Source organism: Prionailurus bengalensis, chromosome X, assembly GCF_016509475.1.
Source record: "Prionailurus bengalensis isolate Pbe53 chromosome X, Fcat_Pben_1.1_paternal_pri, whole genome shotgun sequence".
NCBI classification, from domain to species: Eukaryota; Metazoa; Chordata; class Mammalia; order Carnivora; family Felidae; genus Prionailurus; species Prionailurus bengalensis.
Window position 1 is genome coordinate 126,527,265 of NC_057361.1, and position 21,692 is coordinate 126,548,956.

Here is a 21,692-nt window from a genome sequence, read left to right on the forward strand (position 1 = left end):
TGTGTCTTTGAAGAGTGTGACCGCAGATGTGGGAGTCCTTTAAAAAGTTGTCGGTTTCAATGTAAATTTCAAAACAAGTTACTTGAGGAAGGTACTATCTTTAACGTTTTGGAATGCACCTAAACGTCATGAAATGATAAACCCATTGAAGAGTCATGGACACCAGACCAGGTGAAAAGACAAAGGGGCTATCCTCGATAGAGCAAAGATCAGCAGTTCAGCAACCTGAAAGTAGTGTCCATCCAAATTTTCAGGGACATTCTGATTCTTTATGGCTAGCACGAGGACAGGAATCTGGATTTGTAAGAAGCTACCACAAGGGTTTTGGATAATTAATAAATACAATGTAACATAAGTGCTATGGCAGGCCGTGCATCTACCTAAGCATTCTACCCTTCATCCTTTCATCCTTGCTAACAGAACCTTGACCCCGTTATGTGTAGAGGTGAGCACGTGGCCCAGTCCAACCCCTGGGCTGGCCATGATACGTGTCCCAGATGACACTGGTGGCATTCCTAGGAAAGCTTCATGAACTGCAAAGCTGCAGCTGGCTTCCCCCTTTGATCTTTACCCTTTGTCCTGCCAGCGATATAGATACAATGCTTGTGACCTTGGAGACAAAAGTCACATTTAAGGACAGAGGGGCAAGAAAAGAGAAGATCCTGGCTCCTTGTGTAGCACCAGCCCTGAACAGTGTATTCCTACTGCATGTTAACCGGAATAAGTGAACCTCCTATGTGTCTAAGCCACTATTTGAAATGCAGTCAATTGCAATTCATAATGATAGAACAGTGCATACCTGAAATTTATTTTTACCCAACTTGCATCAGGTGTGGTACACTATTACTGTGACATTTAAACCCAAACATGTATAACTCCAAACTAGTTCGTTTATTTCTCCTGTAACGTTACCGGGAAAGTCAGTATGTCCTCATGGTGGGCATTATCCATGCACTTCTACAGGGACCCAGGCTGTCAGAAAGTCTGCCACATCCAACATGTGACTTCCACGGGTGCCCTGGACGTGGCCTCCTTTGCAGTTTGCTAGAAGGGGAAAAGGGCACGGAGGTGTGCCAGGTACGGGGATTTTTTTTTTTTTTTTTTATGAGTTAGGCCTGGCAGTGGCACACACCATTTCCACTGACACCTCATTGCCTACATCTCAGTCACACGGTCACATCTAACAGCAAGGAAAGCTGGGAAATGATGCCTACACAGGGGCCCAGGAAGACGAGGAGAGCCAGGACTTAGGTGGGGAGCTAGAAGCCCCCGCAATCTATGCCTTTCTAAAATTAATGTAAAACTTGACTGCATTGGGTTTTCTTAAAGGGAAACTCACAAAAATCCTAGAAGCATGAACTGAAAGTCCAGCATGAAATTAAACGAGGCCTTCCCACTTACAGACTGTGAGACAAAGTCCAGCATGAAATTAAACGAAGCCTTCCCACTTACAGACTGTGAGACTTTGAGCCAATTTCTTGACCTCCCTAAGCCTCAGTGACTTTCTTACTATCTTAAAGGCATAACAGCAGTATTGTTCTCATAGTATTTTGGATGAAATTAAGTGAAATAATGCATAAAAAATCTTATGGGCACTCAATAATATAAAGCAAGCACTCAAATATTGATAACAGCACAATAATATTAATGTTTATAATTAGTTATACCACAATTGTGATTATATTATAATAATTTTTATATTGTCATTATTATGGCCACATTTTTAGCCAGTGGTATACAATTTCCTGAACATCAAACATTGACTGCAAACTAGTGCCTGCTATATATTTCAGAGCCTAAAAAATGAATGTTTTGATCATCAAGATTAAATATAACATTAAAAAATTTGGGATGGGAAATATAATATATTTCAAGTATATGAATTATTTAGGGTGTGTCAAATGTCACAGGGCATTTTTATTCTTTTTATAAAAGTTTATTTATTTATTTTGAGAGACAGAGCACGAGCAGGGGAGGGGCAGAGAGACAGAGAGAGCGAGAGAGAGATTGAAGGAGGGAAACCCAAGCAGGCTCTGCACTGTCAGCATGAGCCCGATGCTGTGCTCAAACTCACGAACTGTGAGATCATCTGAGCCAAAATCAAGAGTCCGACACTTAACTGACTGAGCCACCCAGGTGCCCCTCTCGCAACTTCTTATTACCATTGCAAGTTCCTTCTTTTCAAATGAGCCCTCCCATGATGGCGTTTCTCAAGACTTGATTTTACTCGGTTCTTTTCTCAATTTATACCCTTTCCCTAAATGTTTCCATATAGGTCCATGGTTTTGATTACCATTTACATCATAGTTTCTCAAAGTGTGGTGCGTGGGATCACCTATGTCAAAATCACAGAAAGGAGAGTGTTAGAGTCCAGATTCCTTGGGTCTATCCAAGGCCTGCCCAATCAAATATGTGGGTGGGCACTGGGAATCTGCATTTTATTTTATTTTTATTTTTTTATGTTTATTTACTTTTGAGAGAGAGAGAGAGTGAGTGGGGGAGAGGCAGAGAGAGAGAGAAGGAGACACAGAATCTGAGGCAGGTTCCAGGCCCTGAGCTGTCAGCACAGAGCCCGACGCGGGGCTCGAACCCACGAACTGTGAGATCATGACCTGAGCCAAAGTCAGACGCTTAAACTGACTGAGCCACCCAGGCGCCCCTGGGAATCTGCATTTTAAATAAATTCTCCAGGTTGCTCTCAACCCCACTGAAGTTGGAACCACTGTTACTTGTCAAGGAGGACCTGTCATTAACAATGGCAGCTCAACATCTCCATCTTGTGGCTTCCTAACACCATTGTCATTGTTTTGCAAATGCAGTCCATGGATGTTAGGAAACTATTAAAAATCTGAAAAACAGAAAAGAAATAGGAACAAAGGACATTAGTGGAGTATCTGCTCCACGAATAACCAAGATTGAGTTATAACATCTTTTGACTTTTCCAACACCAAACTTGAACTTATCTGTATTAAACTTTTAAGGGGAAGTCAAATTGATGCATTTCAATTGTCATCCGACTACATGAAAACACAGGTATTGGATGGCTGCTATCTATAGATCATTACACCACGTTTTGGTTTCATACAGTGATGCCAAGAGGATTTCATGAATTATCAAGTTATCCTTCTAGAGCTTAGCTAATAAGGAACATGCCACTTTCCAAAAATAATTTAATATGGGGCACTCTTAGTTAAATTCAGTTCTACTGTTAAGTCTTTCTTCTAATTATAAAAGCAATAAACATTCATGGTAAAATAATTTTTAGAAAATATAAAATTTATGAAGGAAATGAAATTCATACTTTATTCCACCACTCCGATATACCGTACAATTCGAAATTGGGGGATACTATTTGCTTTTGTCCTTCTCCCTTCCCCTCTCTCCCTCTCTCTCTTCCCCTATACTCTTTCCATTTGACATTTCGCTTTTTTGTACCTGCCTTACTTTCTACAAGCTCTGTATTTTTTTTTCTGTTTTTAATCACACATTTTACTTCTTTCATCTAAGATTTGGAAGCAAAGCTTCAATATTTTATTCAGTCTGATCACACTTTCATACTGCCTACTTCAAGTAACAGGTTAATGCTAAGCCAATGATTTATGTTTTACTTGCAATTCTCTTCCTTATAATGCTCAGCATTTCACTGGCGCTTGTAAGCACACCAGTGTGTTGGGTGAGGGATGACTGATGATGACCATTCAGTGGGGTAAGGATAGTCTCTTTAACAAGTGCCTCTGGGACAATGGTGCATCCATGTACAAATGAATGAAGTTGGACACTATAGTCACACCATACACAAAAAGCCTAAATATAACAGCTAAAATTTTTAAATTCTTAGAATAAAACAGAGGAGTAAACCTTCATGACCTTGGATTTCTTAAATATTAGACCAAAAGCAACAAACAAACAAAAAATAGGTAGGCTGGCCTTCATCAAAATGAAAATGTTTTTGCATTAAAAGACACTATCGACAGAAATGATATCCTACAAGATGGGAGGGAACATTGGCAAATTATATGTCTAGTGGGAGTCTAGTAACCAGAGTATATAAAGAACCCTTACAACTCCAACCAAATGACCAAACAAACAGCAAAAATGGGAAAGGGATCTGAATACATATTTCTCCAAGGAAGATATACAAATGGCCATCAGTCACATGATAATATGCTCAACATAATTAGTCATTAGGAATTGGAAATCAAAACCTAACAATAGCTGTTAACACCCACTAGGGTGTCTAAAACTAAGGTTCAGGGGAAAGGGAGAAATAACAAAATTGCTGTTGAGAATGTGGAGAAATTGGAAGCCTTATACACACACTGCTGGTGGGAATTTAAAGTGGCACAGCCACTGTTGAAAACAGCTTGGTGGTTCCTCAAAAGCTTAAACATATAATTAGCATATGACTCAGCAATTCTGCTCCTAGAGGTATATACCACCCTCCATTTAAAACAGGCATTCCAAAAACGCATGAACATGTATGTTCATAGTAGCACTATTCAAAACAGCCAAAAGTGGAAGCAACTCAATCCTCTATCAACAGATGAATGGGTAAACATAAGGTGGAATATCCATAAAGCAGAATATTATGCAGACATTAAAAGGAACGTTGCAATGTAGATGAACCTTAAAATCATCATTCTACATGAAGTAAGCTAGACCACACTATGTGTGGTTCGACTCATATGAAATATTCAAAATAAGACAACCCATAAAGACAGAAAGTAGAGTTGTGGTTGCCAGGAGGTAGGGGCAGGTGGGAATGAGGTGTGGCTGGGTATAAGGTGGGTATAAGATTTCCTTTAGAACTTCTGAAAATGTTTTGTTAGGAAAATAGAGGTCATGATTTCACAACATTGAAAATTTACCTAATGCCATCGAATAGTATACTTTAAAATGTGACAATGGAATATTAACTGGCCATCAAAAAAAAGATGACACCTTGACATTTGCAGTGCCGTGGTTGGAGTTAGAATGTATTATGCTAAGCGAAATAAGTTAGAGAAAGATAAATACCATATGATTTTTCCACTAATATGTGGAATTTACAAAACAAAACAGATGAACATATGGGAAGGGAGGCAGAAGAGAAGAAAGGGAAACAAACCACAAGAGACTCTGAACGATAGAGAACAAACTGAGGGTTGATGGAGAGAGGTGGGTGGGAGATGGGCTGGATGGGTGATGGATATTAGGGAGGGCACTTGTTACGATGAGCACCGGGTGTTGTATGGAAGTGATGAATCACTGAATTCTACTTCTGAAACAAACATTGCCCTGTATATTAACTAACTAAAAATATATATATAAAAAAAAACTAAACTAAAAATAAAACTGAAAAATAATAAATAAATAAATAAATAAATGAATTTCAATTCAATAAAATATTTTAAATTTTTAATGAAAAAATAATGCTTTTTAAAACCAATGCTACAGTGTATGTTAACTAACTTGATTTAATTTTTCAAAAATAATGCTCTTGAGGCCACTTTAATAAAATATTCAAGTATTTTGAAAAAGACTAAGCAGTCTATTTTTTTTTCCCCTTCTTTAAAATTTTTTAAGCGTTTCTTAAAGAGAGACACAAGGGAGGGCAGAGAGAGAGGGAGACACAGAATCTGAGGCAGGCTCCAGGCTCTGAGCTGTCCGCACAGAGCCCGACATGGGGCTCAAACTCACCAACTGTGAGATCATGACCTGAGCCGAAATTGGATGCTTAACCGACTGAGCCACCCAGGCGCCCCTTAGCAGTCTATTTTAATGCATTCATTTAAAAATAATATTCAGCTCATTATTGCTTACATGTAAATATGGTTTTTGAAAAAATTACTATGTTTTTGAAAACAAACAAACAAAAGTACTAAAAGTATGGCATTGTTTTACATCTTTGCAAGTCTATTCAATACCTACCTGAATAGGAAAGGCCTCGATTTTCTTACCTGCCTCTTCACCTCTTACAGTCTGTTGTCTCAGTGGAAGACAACCAAGAAATCCAGATTCACTGATACTGAGTAGGGAGAGGAAGACCTCACTGGCCCTCCAGCAGGTTCTCAGGGACCCCCCTCCCCACCAGGGTTCCAGAATGACCACCGGGCACTGCTGACGTCCAGTGTTCTTTCATAAAGTTTAATCAACCCTTTGAGAGCAGAGACACTATGAGCTGATTTGACAAAAATGGACACTAGGGAACAGAGACCTTAGGGCACAATGTGAAAGTCACACAGCTGAGGAGAGGCAGAGCTGAGACTCAAACCCACATCCGTCTTTCAGAAAGTATCTCTGATTTGAGAAGATCGACCATGAATGCACCCCACTATTTTCCCTCCCCCAAAACTCCATAGGCTACACCGGGGGGGGGGTCTCTTGATATCTCTCTCCCACTCCTCTACACTAAGAACATGTTGAAAGCCTTTATTTAGTTGGCACACTGTTATATAAAAGTCCAGCTTGCCCTTCTCTTGTGGATTGCATGCGGGATGGGAGGGCTTTGTCTTGCTTCAGAATCTGGGGTCCAGGGCTGTGCTGGGCCATCTGTGTCTGTGTCTGGATCCATCACCTCATGAGGGCTGATTTGTGGCATCACTCGCCAAATCAGCATTCAGTGACATCATGTTGGTGGCTTAAAGTCGGCCATAGTGGGAGTATTTACATCATGGAAATAGGAAAACCCTGGAAATCGGAACTGCACTCTCCCTTCCCAAAGACCTGTTTCCAGCACATCACTGCCCAAGACTGGCCACAGAAGAATCACCTAGAATTCATTAATAGGAGGAAAAGCTGCACCACAGGGCAGCTCTGTCCCCTAAAATAAATGACTATGAGAGAAGAAGTATGTGCTGTGTGCCCTGATGACAGGAGCCCTATCTCTGAGCATAGTATTCTTTGGCAGTGTGGTTGCAGCAGTACATGCTGAGCACAGATTCCAAATGTGAGAGGTTCATCTCCACCTCCCTAATGTCCTAGATCAAGGACATTTGTGGAAGTTGTCTCTCTTCTCAGGAACCACTGGTGTCCTGAAAACCCTGTCAATACACGTTTGTCCAAGTGTTGACTCAGGGTCATTTGGTCCTGCTGCAACCTGAGTTTCTAGTTTGCCTTCCTCTGACCTCCAGGTCCTTTATCCTCACATGTTTTCTCCTCTTGGGTCATTTTAAATTGAGTGATAGTCCTTGGATCCCACCTACACAAATGCACCTGGCCTCATGTGTCCTGGAAGGTTGAAAGGAGGTCCTTAACAGGACTTGGATCCTAAGTGTGGGGCGTGTGTGTGTCTGTGTGTGTGTCTGTGTGTGTAAAGCTGTTATCTTTCTACTTTATTTCCTCTCTAATCCATTTTGTGAAAACTCCCCTGCCCTCAATGCCTTTTCCATGAGAACATCGAGTACTGTCTCTAATATTTTATTCATTCATTCATTCATTCATTCATTGGATTGGTCAGGGTGTAACTGACTGAGAGTGAAATCAACGCTCTGCGTCTGAGGATGTATTAGTACTTCCTGGTTTCCATAGAAAGCTAACATCAGGGAGAACATTTTGGTGATATTCTGGTTTCCATGACAACTGGGGTAAGCCATTCCTTCCTGGAGACAGAAACATTTAACAAGGATATTTACAGACTGGAGAGATGGAGTAACTGTAGAAACATCGAGACTAGTCGGTGTCTGCTATCAATGTGAGTTGTGTGTGTGTGTGTGTGTGTGTGTGTGCATTGCCAGCGTGTGGTCTTTAGTTGGACATTGAGAGCTCTAATCTCTCCTGTTTTAGAAGAGAGGATGGCAGCTCCTCTTGTGAAGGGCTAGGGTGATTGAATAACCTGTCATACCTCAGTCCCGTTTTACTGTCCTAAGGTGACACCACTGCACGAGGGAATTGTTACCTGAGTACTTGAAAGCAGAGGTCCCCAAGTATTTCTCATCATGTACCTCTGCTTAACGATTGTCCCATGAACCCTTAAGATGTAAGTTTACTCATTTACACCTACTTATAGTAAAATTATTGCGTGCATAAAATGAGAGAAAATTTGAAGTCAGTAAATGAGGGAAATGGGTAGGGTTGGGAGATCTAATGTTACTTTGTGTAACCTAGAGGATAATATTGTGAGTATTATCACACAATGAGTAGCTCATACACACACACAAACTAAGAAGCATGTCTAAAAGACAAAGTGTGAGCCCAAGCTCTGAGGTCTCCTCCTCAGATCATGGCTTCTCAGAAGCACCATATCTTCCCTTGGTTTTTCTAGAACTACAAGTGCCCACTCTTCCTATCATGGCACTCTTGTCTCATTGCTCCCTTTTTGACTTTTTTTTTTTCCTTTTTGGTCTCCAAAGAATTCTATCAAGCTGTCTCTAATTAAAATAATAAGAGAATATTGCTTAATAGTCATGTTTGTTTTTCCCTCTTTGTTTTTAAGGCCCTTCCTTTCCCTTTGGTTTCTAGAACCTTTACTATGATGAGCCTAGACCTGTTTGTATGTGTGTCTTCGTGTGTGTGTGTGATGGAATGTATTATGCTTGCAGTTTGGCACATCAAATATACCACCTGATATCGTTCTTTATTTTGGAAGATTGTTCCTTCACACATTCAGCAGTCCTTTGCTCTCTTCTTGGACTGAAATACAGTATCTCTTATGTGGTTAAAAATATACATTTTAATAATAATTTTTCCTTTGGCCAATGTAAAGTACACCTCAAAGACATTTCAAATATATTCTCATCGTTTTCTATGCTAAGGGCATGGTACAATTTTGGTTGCCTTCTTTTTGTTCACTTACATCCAGTATTTCACTTCGTATCTCCTTAGAGTCCTTATAAAGTAAGGTTTTTGGTACCTATGTACACATAAATGTGTCCTCCCTGTAATATTTTAAAACATGATTTGAAAAGTGATATAGGGGAGCCTGGGTAGCTCAGTTGGTTAAGCGTCCGATTCTTGATCTCAGCTCAGGTCTCAGGGTCGATGAGTTCAAGCCTTGTGTTGGGCTCTACACTGGGGGTGAAAACTAGTTTAAAAAAAAAAAAGGAAAGAAAAGTGATGTCTACCCTCACCACCCACTTCCATCCTTTTTCCTCTTCTGTTTTCAGTGGAACCATGCCATGACATTTCTGTTTGCCATTCTAGACTTTTCTCTTTCATTTACATGTCTTTTGTGTCCTAAGATAAAGTATATACCATTGTTCTCCATGTGAATATGTGCTTTATGTAAAGCATATTATTTGTACTTAATTGGTCTCTAGTTCGATTTTTTTTGTCCGAATTTTCTTCCTGTGTCAATACATGAAGGTGTGCATCAGTCTTTGTGTTGGATACATAACATGCCCTTGTCAGATTAGATTATAGGTTTGTTAGTCTTTCCCCCTGGGTATCAAGGACCTGACATATGTCCAGTGTCGTTGTGACAAATTACGATGCAATGACTTATCATATGAACGAGGGCACATTTTTCTCCTTGTGCACGACACACAGCAATCGATAGGTTCTGAAATATACACCTCATCAACTTGCCTAGATACTAGTAATTATGGAGGCTGCCCTTGACTTTTTTTTTTTGACCCTAATGCCATGCATGATTTCATTGGTGTTATAGAGGGTAGTGGAGGTTTCCTTGTGGCAGGTAATAGGGACCCGAGGGGTTAACAGAACACCTTTGGAAGAAAGTTAGCCTACTGGAAGGAAGAAACCACCTGAGTTTGCTAGAGGAATAGGAGATAAGTCTCTTTAGTCTTAAAACAAGGCCCTGAGGGAAACCCTGAACTTTGTATAGTTCTTTGCTCAAGTGCTCTTGCTTCTCCTTCTGTGAGTAGATAGCTCTTGAAGATGTGTGTCTGCAAGACTAGGCGCTGTTGGTCCTTCTTTGTTAATGAAAAATTGGGAGGCAGACCTCAGCGATTTGAAGGTGTATGTCTATTTAGTGTCATAGCTGATCATTTGTAGGTGAGAAACAAGCCTATTTTTTTCACTTCTTTGAGACGACTGAGGGCAGTTCATGATTTTTCAGTTTGTAACATTTGCCATTTAAATGTTTGTACAAAAATGGCTCACGTTTCCAAGTAGGCATGACCTCTATGAATTTATGAAACTAGTGAACAACATAAGGGAAAGGTTTGAAGATCCCACTCAGTTGTCCTACAAATAGAATTCAAACCCAATGGAAGCTTAACAACTCTTGCATGTGAAAGTTCATGCTGAATTCATCTGGCACTGGAAAGGTGCAAAAATAGGCAAGAATGTATTTTCTTTTATAACTGAAATGACATAAAATGTGCCTTTATAATAAAAAAGGGGAACTGCCAACTCATCCATTTAAGGAAATACATATTTGGGGGACAGTTTAAACCCACAAAACCTACAGCTTGAAAGAAGCTCCAACAAATAGGCAGTAATTGTAGGGATGGGGCATTGGGGTAAATATGAGAGAATTCCTGCATCTGGGGAGTGGGATGGGGGCAGTCATAGCAAGGAAAGTGCCCTCATTTTGAGACAACACCTCCAGAGGGTTGTTTTCTTTTCCTTTTTCTTTGGAAGTGAAGTGATTACAGCCCTCCCTGGGGAAAGGAGTTAAAGAATAAAGCTTCCAAAACAATTCTAAAACTCATGGCCGTTGATTGGATAAATACTCACTGCCATCAGGCTCTTTCATTCCATAACCAAAGAGCAAATGGAATAGAACAAAAGGTATACCAGGACTTAAAAATTGAAGCTGGTCCATCTGAAGGCTCTACTTCTTGATGGTCTGGAATTGACTGTGAAGTTATAGATTGTGGAGTTGCTATTTATACCATTCCATTTCTGTCTTATTCTATGTGATTTTACTGGGCAGGCATGTTTGATAGATCATAGTAAACTAAAATTCTGGATGCATTTTCATATTCAAGGTCTCTGAGGATTGGGGGTCACTTGGAAAGTTACTTTCGTGTCATTCAAGATTCTAATTTTTTTAATTTTTTAAATTTTTGTTTATTTTTGAGAGAGAGAGAGAGAACAGAGAGAGACAAGAGTGCGAGCAGGGGAGGAACAAAGAGAGAGGGAGACACAGAATCCAAAGCAGGCTCCAGGCTCCGAGCTGTCAGCACAGAGCCCGATGCAGGGCTCGAACTCACGAATTGTGAGATCATGACCTGAGCTGAAGTTGGATGCCTAATTGACTGAGCCACCCAGACACCCCAAGAGTCTATTTTAATTCATTGCCCCTGGTGTGCAAAAAGAGGATCAACACTTAAATATTATTATCTCTTTCTATCATGTCTGTCTATGCACCCACCTGTATACATCTTTAGAGGGAAAGAAGAGAGCTAAGCTTCTGTTAGTATGAAAAAGAAAAAGAAAACCCTCTGCAAGATTAGGTACCAACCCTTCATGGAAGATATTTGGACAATGGGCCAAAGCATATGGTGAGAAGGCCACTTAGGATTTAATATTTTCATTTCACACCCTTCCCTTCTGATTGCCTCTCTCAAAGATGCATCGCTTTAGTAATTGGAAAAACAACCGTAATTGCTGTTTTGGTTGTCTGGTGAAAGTTACTCCATCGAAGTGCTTCATACTTTTATCATAGATATACACAAATGTGAATATGAGAGAGTATTCAAATAGGTGGTATGGGTTTTGTTCTAAGCTTATTTATTCATTTTGAGAGAGAGGGAGGGAGGGAGGGAGGGAGAGAGAGAGAGAGAGAGAGAGAGAAAGCACAAACAGTGGAAGGGCAGAGAGAGAGGGAGAGAGAACCCCAAGCAGGCTCTGCACAGTCAGCACAGAGCCTGATGCAGGGCTTGAACTCACGAACCGTGAGATCATAACCTGAGCCAAGGTCAGATGCTTACCTGAATGAGCCACCCAGGTGCCCCGGTGGTACTGTTTTTAAAACCCTTTTTAGTATCTTATATAAAATATGTACAAATAGAGTCTGTGGACTCACATATTTGCAGTTAGCATTCCTCCTAGGTGATCAGATTACTGATGCTTAACATTTTTTCTACTTTATACTTGTAAACAGCATTTTAGATTTTCCACGTGTATTTTCATTTTTTTTTAAATACGAAATTTATTGTCAAATTGGTTTCCATACAACACCCAGTGCTCATCCCAACAGGTGCCCTCCTCAATGCCCATCACCCGCCCTCCCCTCCCTCCCTCATCAGAAGCCTCAACAGAAGCCTCATCAACCTTCAGTTTGTTCTCAGTTTTTAAGAGTCTCTTATGTTTTGGCTCCCTCCCTCTCTAACTTTGTTTGTTTATTTGTTTGTTTGTTTGTTTGTTTGTTGTTTTTCTCCCACGTGTATTTTCAAAATAAGGAGCTGAAAACAACATTTACACTGGAAGCAGAAACATTTGCTTGCATGTGTAGAGCAGAAAGCATGGATTATATGCATCAATATCAGGCATCTTGGGTCACTAACGTCGTTGCTCTGAGTGTGTGTACATATCTGTGAGTGTATGTGCGTAAGTGTGTGTATGTGTGTCTTGGGGGTCGGTAGCGATCTGGTTGGAGCTGAGGTGACTCAGGCCCTCCTGTTTTGTGTGACAGGCTGGCAGGTCCTGCTGCAGGGAGATTGCAGTGGCTGAGTCACCTGTTTTTCCTTCTCCCTTTTGTTCTGTGTCCTCACGTGACACTTGTGTTCTGAGAGCCAGTACGCTGAGTTCTCTAAAGCAGAGGACACAAAACCTGCATGATCGTACAGTCTGGCAAGAAAAAGTGTGTGCGGACTATGCCCAAAGTATGTATAGTTAGTCATACATTTCATATTATATCTATGAGTATGTGTGAAGAAAGTTGTGCATACACACATTTCTTGGGAAATAATATTTTGTATTATGAAATATATCATTTGAAACTGATAATGGATGAGCTAAAATCTATAAATGAATTACTATACATATTTGTACAGTGTATACAGAAAAGCGGAACCCATGAACAGGGAATTTCTGGGGGGGGAGGGATTGAGAGAACAATTGCATTTTCTGCATTACACACATCTGAGTGTTTGAAATGTATTTAAATAAAGTTTTTAAATGTCAGGGGAAAACCACATTGTAAAGAGACTCACAAAAGTTATGTGAAAAATGAGCATTCACATGAAACAGTGATCAAATGTGCTCTTGAGTGAAGAAATATAGTCCTAGGTAATATGCACCAGGCATGTGTATATGGATGCATAGGAAATGTGTGAGAAGCCCATACACCATCATACTGAGAGTGAGCATCTATAATGTATTGCCTCCTGTATATATCTCTCTACACGTTTTATGTTCTCCACAAATGCATTTAGCGTTACTTCAGAAACACCAAAAACACACTTACTTTATAGACTCTGTTTTTGTTACACACACACACACACACACACAAGCCACTACTATCATTAAATCTGTGTGTCTAAGACAGACAAAGGTTGTACTGAAAGTATGAAAGCAGTACTTCCCACTGTTCTGAAATAGGAGGACTAGGATAAACTAAGTAGCTTCACGTGGAGATGTATTTGAAATGCAAAAGAAGGAAGAAAATAGACATGTCTACATTATAAGTGAGATTTAACTAACATTTCTGTTTCAGAATGGCCTGCACTCCAGAGCTGGGGAAGGGAAAATGATGAATCCATCCCCATTTCATTGGCTTAACTTCCCGTCCGCTTTTCTGATTTTCTAGATTGACATTAGAGGTGCATACGTCCTGGGTATCTATCTACATTTGACGTCATTTGATCCCTGGAAGGACAGCGCACCTCAGAAGCACAGAGCAGAATAAAGGGTCTGCTGGACACGCAGTTGGAGCATATGAATCAACAGATGCAGCTCACAGAACCACACCTCCCAGGATTTACGTGGCATTCAGTAAGACGTTCCCATTTTACTAAACATCCCATTTGCAGTCATCTCATGTTGAATCTGGAGTGTGGTTTACTTTGCTCCTCACTCTACAGCCACTTCTTTACACAAATTAAGTGCTTGGTGTGGGGAGGGTGGGGTGGGGGGAAGCCTTTTAAACCACCATAGAGAAATGAAAAAGTGCAGGTCATAGCCAATGGCCCACGCCTGCAGCAACTCTTATGAAGATGGTACCAGTAACCACCATGATGATCTTTGTGAACCTTTGGATTCTAGGCTCGTGCTCTTGAACACAACATTATGCTGACATTCAGTGTCTGTAGGCTGGAGATCACCCCTGGCTTCCCTGGGTACACAGGGTGGCACCAGCACCCCAGAAAATAAAAACTGAAACATTCCCCCAGAATGAACCCGGGGGAGCACAAAAGGCACAGGATGTCCAATACCACAGGTGAGATCTAGAAAATGACACCCACCTCCCCACACAGATGCTCTTTAATATGCAGTCATAACAAGCAGGGCAAGAAGTTGGGTTTGGCAAGTTATAAAACTCCTCTGGTATCTTCTGTATTTTTCCCTGATACTTGCCGTGTATTTTACCCCCCCCCCCCCGTCTGATACACACTCTATTTCTTTGCTTTGCCTCTTATCAATTCTCATTGACCAACATTGTTCTAATTTCACACAAAAGGAGTATTTTTTCTAATACTTTTCTTCTTTTCCTTTTCCACATTCCAGTACTCTCCAATATAGTCCGTTCAAAACACAGGCTCCAGCGACCCTGGGAGATTCAGGTGAAGAAAGACAGGCCACATAAGGTGTAAACCCTTTGTGGTCCTAGGCCAAAAGGTGTGGTGAAGAACATTGCTTTAGGGAACACCTGCCATGGCTGTGGGTATGACGGCCAGACCCTTCAACCTCTATTAATTCCGTCTTGAGAGGAAACTCAAATCATAATGGCTGCTGAGTACATCCTATGCAATTGGAAAGGCCACATTTGGCCAGCAAAGGTTTTGTCCAGATCTGGGATCTCACCAAAATATATGAGGAAAAGAGCACTTTCTCTAGAAGTTCAAATACTCTCAGTAGGTAAAAAAATTAAAGTGAAAAGCACAGACATAAAGCTCCTAAGTGAGTCTCAAATTGAATCCGTTACCTCCTTGCTAGTGGCCCAGTCAAAGGCCAGTGTTCCACCAGGACAGAAAGTGGCCTACAGAAATGCTCTTAAAGTGGCACTGGAGATCCTGAATAAGAGAGCAAATTTCGGTCCAGCAAGAGCATCAGATGGTCTAGAAACCACTACACCATCTCAAAGGGGACCACAAATGCAAGCTCGTAAAAAGTACCAGAAGCCTAAAGGTACCTTACTGAGGAGTCTTAGGAAAAGAAAAAATCTCAAATCGCTGCTGGTGTGTTCACAGAATAAAAACGCCCCAGACAGTGGCCGATCACAGGCGCACACAACCATCACGCATACACTAAGGGAAAGGCGAGCAAAGTCCTCGCGAAGCTGCAGCATGTGCTCAAAGTTCCCATCACTTTCGGAAGATGATCATAAGACAGGAGGCCGACCACACGCACACACAATGGCCACGTGTACTCTAAGGGAAAGGCGAGCAAAGTCCTCGCGAAGCTGCAGCGTGTGCTCAAAGTTCTCATCACTTTCGGAAGATGTTCATAAGACAGGAGGCCGACCACACGTGCACACAATGGTCACGCGCACTCTAAGGGAAAGGCGAGCAAAGTCCTCGCGAAGCTGCAGCATGTGCTCAAAGTTCTCATCACTTTCGGAAGATGTTCATAAGACAGGAGGTCAACCACACGTGCACACAACGGTCACGCACACTCTAAGGGAAAGGCGAGCAAAGTCCTCGCGAAGCTGCAGCGTGTGCTCAAAGTTCTCATCACTTTCAGAACATGATCATAAGACAGGAGGTCAACCACACGTGCACACAACGGTCACGCGCACTCTAAGGGAAAGGCGAGCAAAGTCCTGGCGAAGCTGCAGCGTGTGCTCAAAGTTTCCATCACTTTCAGAAGATGATCATAAGACAGGAGGCCGACCACACACGCACACAACGGTCACGCGTACACTAAGGGAAAGGCGAGCAAAGTCCTCGCGAGGCTGCAGCGTGTGCTCAAAGTTTCCATCACTTTCAGAAGATGATCATAAGACAGGAGGCCGACCACACGCGCACACAACGGTCACGCGCACTCTAAGGGAAAGGCGAGCAAAGTCCTCGCGAAGCTGCAGCGTGTCCTCAAAGTTCTCATCACTTTCAGAACATGATCATAAGACAGGAGGTCAACCACACGTGCACACAACGGTCACGCGCACTCTAAGGGAAAGGCGAGCAAAGTCCTCGCGAAGCTGCAGCGTGTGCTCAAAGTTTCCATCACTTTCAGAAGATGATCATAAGACAGGAGGCCGACCACACGCGCACACAACGGTCACGCGTACACTAAGGGAAAGGCGAGCAAAGTCCTCGCGAAGCTGCAGCGTGTGCTCAAAGTTCTCATCACTTCCGAAAGATGATCATAAGACAGGAGGTCGACCACACGTGCACAGAATGGTCACGCGTACTCTAAGGGAAAGGCGAGCAGAGTCCTCGCGAAGCTGCAGCGTGTCCTCAAAGTTCTCCTCACTTCTGGAAGATGATCATAAGACAGGAGGCCGACCACATGCACACACAACGGTCACGCGTACACTAAGGGAAAGGCGAGCAAAGTCCTCACGAAGCTGCAGCATGTGCGCAAAGCTCCCATCACTTTCGGAAGATGATCATAAGACAGGAGGCCGACCACACGCACACACAACGGTCACGCGTACTCTAAAGGAAAGGCGAGCAAAGTCCTCGCGAAGTGGCAGTGTGTCCTCAAAGTTCCCATCACTTTCAGAAGATGATCATAAGACAGGAGGCAAAGGAAATAGGGACACATCAAGAGGTATGTCTTTGCATCACACAGTCAAAGAGAAGGGTACAAGTGCTAAAGATGGAGGCATCCTTCCACCTTTGTCACCAAGCTTCAACCTCACTTTGCCCAAAGCTCACAAAGAAGAGGCACATGACACCTACCCAAGGACCCTGGCTGTCTCCTCTGAAAGCTCTGCCTTCTTGGGGAATGTTGAGGACCATGGAGAGGTTGCCTGGAAGCCAGGCTTGGAAGGTGCAGCAGCATCCTCCAGTGCCCCTAAACAGAGGCGGTGTTATTCACTCGGTCTGGCAAATAGAAAAAGGAAGCTGCAGGTGACAGAGTTTGAGAAAGGGCTGCAAGAACTTCAACCTTCAGTCAACTCAAAGGCTATTAACCCCACCACCCCCATTAAAAAGAATGCCAACAAAGAAATGGGACAAGTGGCAAGCATGGGTTTTCCACAAGAGCCTTGTCCCATTGAAGGAGGAATGATGGTCTGGTTCAAATTTCAGAATCACCCATTTTGGCCTGCAGTAGTAAAGAGTGTCAGCCAAACAGAGCAGACTGCAAGGGTGCTTTTGGTTGAGGCAAACATGCACTGTGAAATGAGTGGCATTCGAGTTCCTCTTCGAAGATTAAAGCACCTGGATTGTAAAGAGAAAGAAAAACTAATAAAGAGAGCCAGGAAGTTGTACAAGCAAAGTGTGAACTGGTGCTTCTCCCTGATTGCCCACTACAGAGAAAGGCTCAGGCGAGGTTCTTTTGCAGGCAGTTTCCTGGACTATTATGGTGCTGACATCAGTTACCCAATTAGGAAAGCCATCCAAGACAGGGATCTGGAGATTGATTTCCCAAAGGTGAATTATGCCGACCTGGAAGATTCTGAGGAGGAGACCTCCCTGGACGGGAAGAGGCCCTGCAAGAAAATTCTCCCTGACCGGATGAAGGCTGCTCGGGACCGAGCCAACCAGAAGCTAGTGGACTTCATCGTGAAAACAAAGGGGGCCGATCACCATCTTCTGGACATTGTCCAAGGCAGGAAACAGTCCAGGTGGCTGGTATCATTTAGGAATTCGAGCAGGTACGTGATCTGCGTTGAAACATACCTGGAGGACGAAGACCAGTTGGATGTGGTGGTAAGACATTTACAAGAAATCTACAAACAAATAGACAAGAAAATGCTGAATCTGGTAAGGGATGACAAAGTGAGTTTTGTTCTGGAAGTTCTTCTGCCAGAAGCAATCATTTGTTCAATTGCTGCACTTGATGGATTGGATTACAAGGAGGCAGAAAAAAAGTACCTACAGGGGCCACCTGTGCATTACCGGGAAAAAGAGCTATTTGATAAAAATATCCTAAAGAAAATAAGAAAGAGATAAGCAACAAGGAGCAAGACTAATTAACTCCCCCTGTACCCACACTTTAGCAGGAAGACCTCTCATTACCCTGTCTGTATGAAATGTGTGATCGTTCCGCTCTCTATGGCATGTAAATATGTTCTGGAAATTTGAGACCTTGGGAATATGCTGGATTCATTTTGGATCCATCTCTAGCACCTGTGGGTAGCACAGTCATCATCTTTTCTAGTACCCAAATGCCTCACAAATTAATTTGTTAAAATATTGCAAACAGTTGTACTTCCCTCTACTTGCTTGGATGTGTTAACTGTCCAGATGTTTTCCTAACATGGCTTTTAACCGTACTTCATATTTTAATATAGCACACACACATTATTTTATTACATGAAAGAGCACTGGTATCAAACATTAAGCAACAATCATTTTTAAAATCCAAGATAGATTCTTACAGAAACAATCTGCAATCTCTCATTCTTTTTGTGACACCTGAGTGTAAATGATTGGGTTCCTTCTTAAGATAATTCCTGAATTTTTTCTGCCATGCTTGTTTGTTTGGGAAAAATAGCCCTGAGAGCTGAAACCAATGACAGAGATGTTTTCTATATATTATCACTACCTTCAAATGGTTCTTGCAAAAGCAGTCTGGAATCCAAAGTTAATGGATCATTTGCACGTAGTCCACACGTGGGTGAATGAAATCTCAACGTGCAGTAAACATTTTGCCAGCCTGTGAAAGATTGTTAAACTCTACATTTCCCTGAGATTCCACTTAACGGAAGTAGCTCTTGTTCAATGGCTGAATGGTTTCCTTAAAACAGACAGGCTCCTGGCTGTCTTCTTAACTGACTGGATCCTTTGCGTATACTGGTTTATCCCCATGTGGATGACAACTAGACTAATCGTACACACCGTTTACCTATTTTAGACCTAGGAGTCCAGGCTCACTGCTAAGAGCCCGTCTGATTGGCACAAATTGTAGGAAAGCTCGCATTTTGCTCTGGACCTGTGTGCCCTAAAATGCAGTCGTTTGTCTGAAGCTAAGCAAGCTTTCTCTTTTGACTTATTCATTGACTAACCCTGACAGGTTCCAACAGTTATGCAGGCTGGAAAGTCATTCCAGGCTGCTTGAGCAATAGATGGACTTGGATCTGGGAACTTGGAAATGGGCTACAGAAAAGTATCCGTTTGGCTAAATATGGCTGTTGTCAGAATACAATGAAACATATGTAACTAAAAGATAAATTCTGAAGCCCATGAATTGTTACCCTACTTGAAACAAGAGTTTTTTGAGACAAAAAATGTTGGGAAAGCTAGTTTACTTTTAAAACTTGTTGTGAAAATAAACACTAAAGGTTTAATATACACCTGAGTGCATTTTTATTCTCAGAGAGAGTCAACTGTCACTCACAGGCCCATGTTATGTGTCCACATGGCCATGTGATTTGTGTGTGTGTAAAATTTTCAAGAGCTAGCTGTTTTGATTCACAATAAAACCACTGTATCTTTCACCTTGAACTTTTGCTTCATCATATTTATATAGATAGATGAATAGATGATAGATAGATAGATAGATAGACACATAATATTTTGGAATTTTAGTAATTTAGTTGTCACCTTTATGGTTCATTATAAATTTTCTTCTAATCCTAAATATTCACTTTTGTACGTGTTTTCATAATTTTAGAAGAGAACCTTCCAAATGGTGTAAGCTTCAGGCCCAACAGAACCTTTTGGGACTCTGCCTGAGAGTCACCAATGACTCCTGAGGCATTCTGCATGAGCTAGTCCACATGACGTTCTCATGGTCCTGGAAAGTACTTGGAAACACACCATCTCCACACTCTGTGTGGACCTTGTGCACTGGAACAACACACGTTAGTTCCTCTATAAACATCATGTCGCTGAGTCAAATGTGTCACTCAACTTCAGCTTTCTCATATAGCCATATTTGGCTCTACATTCTAATATTTTCTTCACTACCTCATTCATTCATTCATTCATTCATTCAGCTGTCCATTGATTCATAGCATTGTGAGTCAGTAGAGTAAGATGTGGTTTAAGACCGCTCTGAGGATAAATTTCAGGTGCCACAGAAAGAAGATTGGCATCATGGAATGATGACCTATAAGTGAAACCAGAACCCCAGATTTTCCCGTACTTGTGAGATCGTGGGTGTCTCTTGGTTGGGGATGACGGGAAAGGACCTGGTCCCTCCTGGGGTGTCATTGATGCCAGAGGCAGTCACTGAAGAAGAAAGACATGCCTAAGACATACATCTATTCTCCTCCAGGATCACATTTGGGGTATGCAGCTGGATTGGGGGCTGGCTGTGTAGACTGTGAGATACCTTACAGCTTAAACAGTTGTAGTTGTTAAGGTGGCTCTAAGATTGCCCTAAACTGGTTCTCTATCATGGGTGTGTGTGTCTGACGGGATAGCCCAATCTGTCACCCACCCTAATCTACTGGATTAAGGAGACCTCCTCTCCTCCAGTCATAAGGCAGATGGTGGAATATCAGGTCCTGATCCTAACTGTTGGTTGGCAGAGCTGCATGGAGATGGCATGCACAGAATTTACAGGTTTCCATATTTATGTATGAATCTGACAAAGAAAAAGTGGAACCCCGAGACACGCTATAGTGACCAGCAGGAGAACACTGAATACCCAGAATCCTCCTGAAACCTCACCTGGGCATTATCAACCCCCTAATGTTTGCTACTGGAGAGAAGCTGCCTCATTCATGGAGAGCCTGCAAAGACCTCATCTAGGGCAGCTGCCTGAACAGATGTTGCTTCTCTTATTCAACATTAATCTCTGCTAATTTTCATTGCTATCGGACTAATAACAAGGGCAGGTAAGACTAGGTAAGATCACAGCACAGGAAAACAAAATAAAGTTTTGTTTGGATGGGAAATGCCTTACATTCAGAAAAACTGTAGGACGTGGCTCATCTCTACTTGCATGAAGTGAGATAATATATGTGCCAATGGATTTTGAGAATATTGAGCCTGCAAGTCAGGGGACAGAATATAAGTCAATATGGGGGAGAACTTAATAACGTGGGAGCACAGAGATGTGACTCAGGGTTTGATGTCCTTAAAGGGGCCAACCCAGCAGCCTAATATGCATGTTATATAAGCTTGGACAACAACAGTCTACAGTAAATGGCATGGAAATATTGGAAAATTGAGGAATTGGCGAGAAGGTCCAGGGCGGAAGGTTTTTAGCTGTGATTTGTAACGTGAGATCAGATGTCCTACCTCCAGCCTCTCTTTCTTTGGAGGGCAGAGAAGTCACTGCTCAAATAAGGAACGTGTTGGTGAAGTGGCACTGGCATCTTTGAGAAACTCAGTGCTGACTCTCCTCTGCAAACCATTGTTGGAAGCAAGCAATGCTGGCATGGAATTGGCAATCAATGGAGAAGACAGGATTCTCAAAAGGCAGGGTCCCAATGGTGGCACAAAACTATCATGGACAGGGTGAGCATCATTACCCTACTGGGCAGCAAGGCCAAGGTGGGGGTCAGTCTCATCTGACTGACCAGAATCTGTGGCAATGTTATAGACAGTAGTGTTCCAGGATCTAGATGTGTGTACAGC

The 21,692-nt window shown here is 42.1% G+C and overlaps 1 protein-coding gene across 1 annotated transcript; it reads left to right on the top strand.

The window, feature by feature from the left end:
• The first annotated feature begins 12,894 nt into the window (after positions 1–12,894).
• On the top strand, positions 12,895–19,607 carry LOC122477412 (PWWP domain-containing DNA repair factor 3B-like). The gene is made up of 2 exons (XM_043570377.1): positions 12,895–13,824; positions 14,557–19,607. The coding sequence occupies exon 2, from the start codon at positions 14,775–14,777 to the stop codon at positions 18,111–18,113; it is 3,339 nt and encodes a 1,112-aa protein (XP_043426312.1). The 5' UTR covers positions 12,895–13,824; positions 14,557–14,774; the 3' UTR covers positions 18,114–19,607.
• The last annotated feature ends 2,085 nt before the right edge of the window (positions 19,608–21,692 follow it).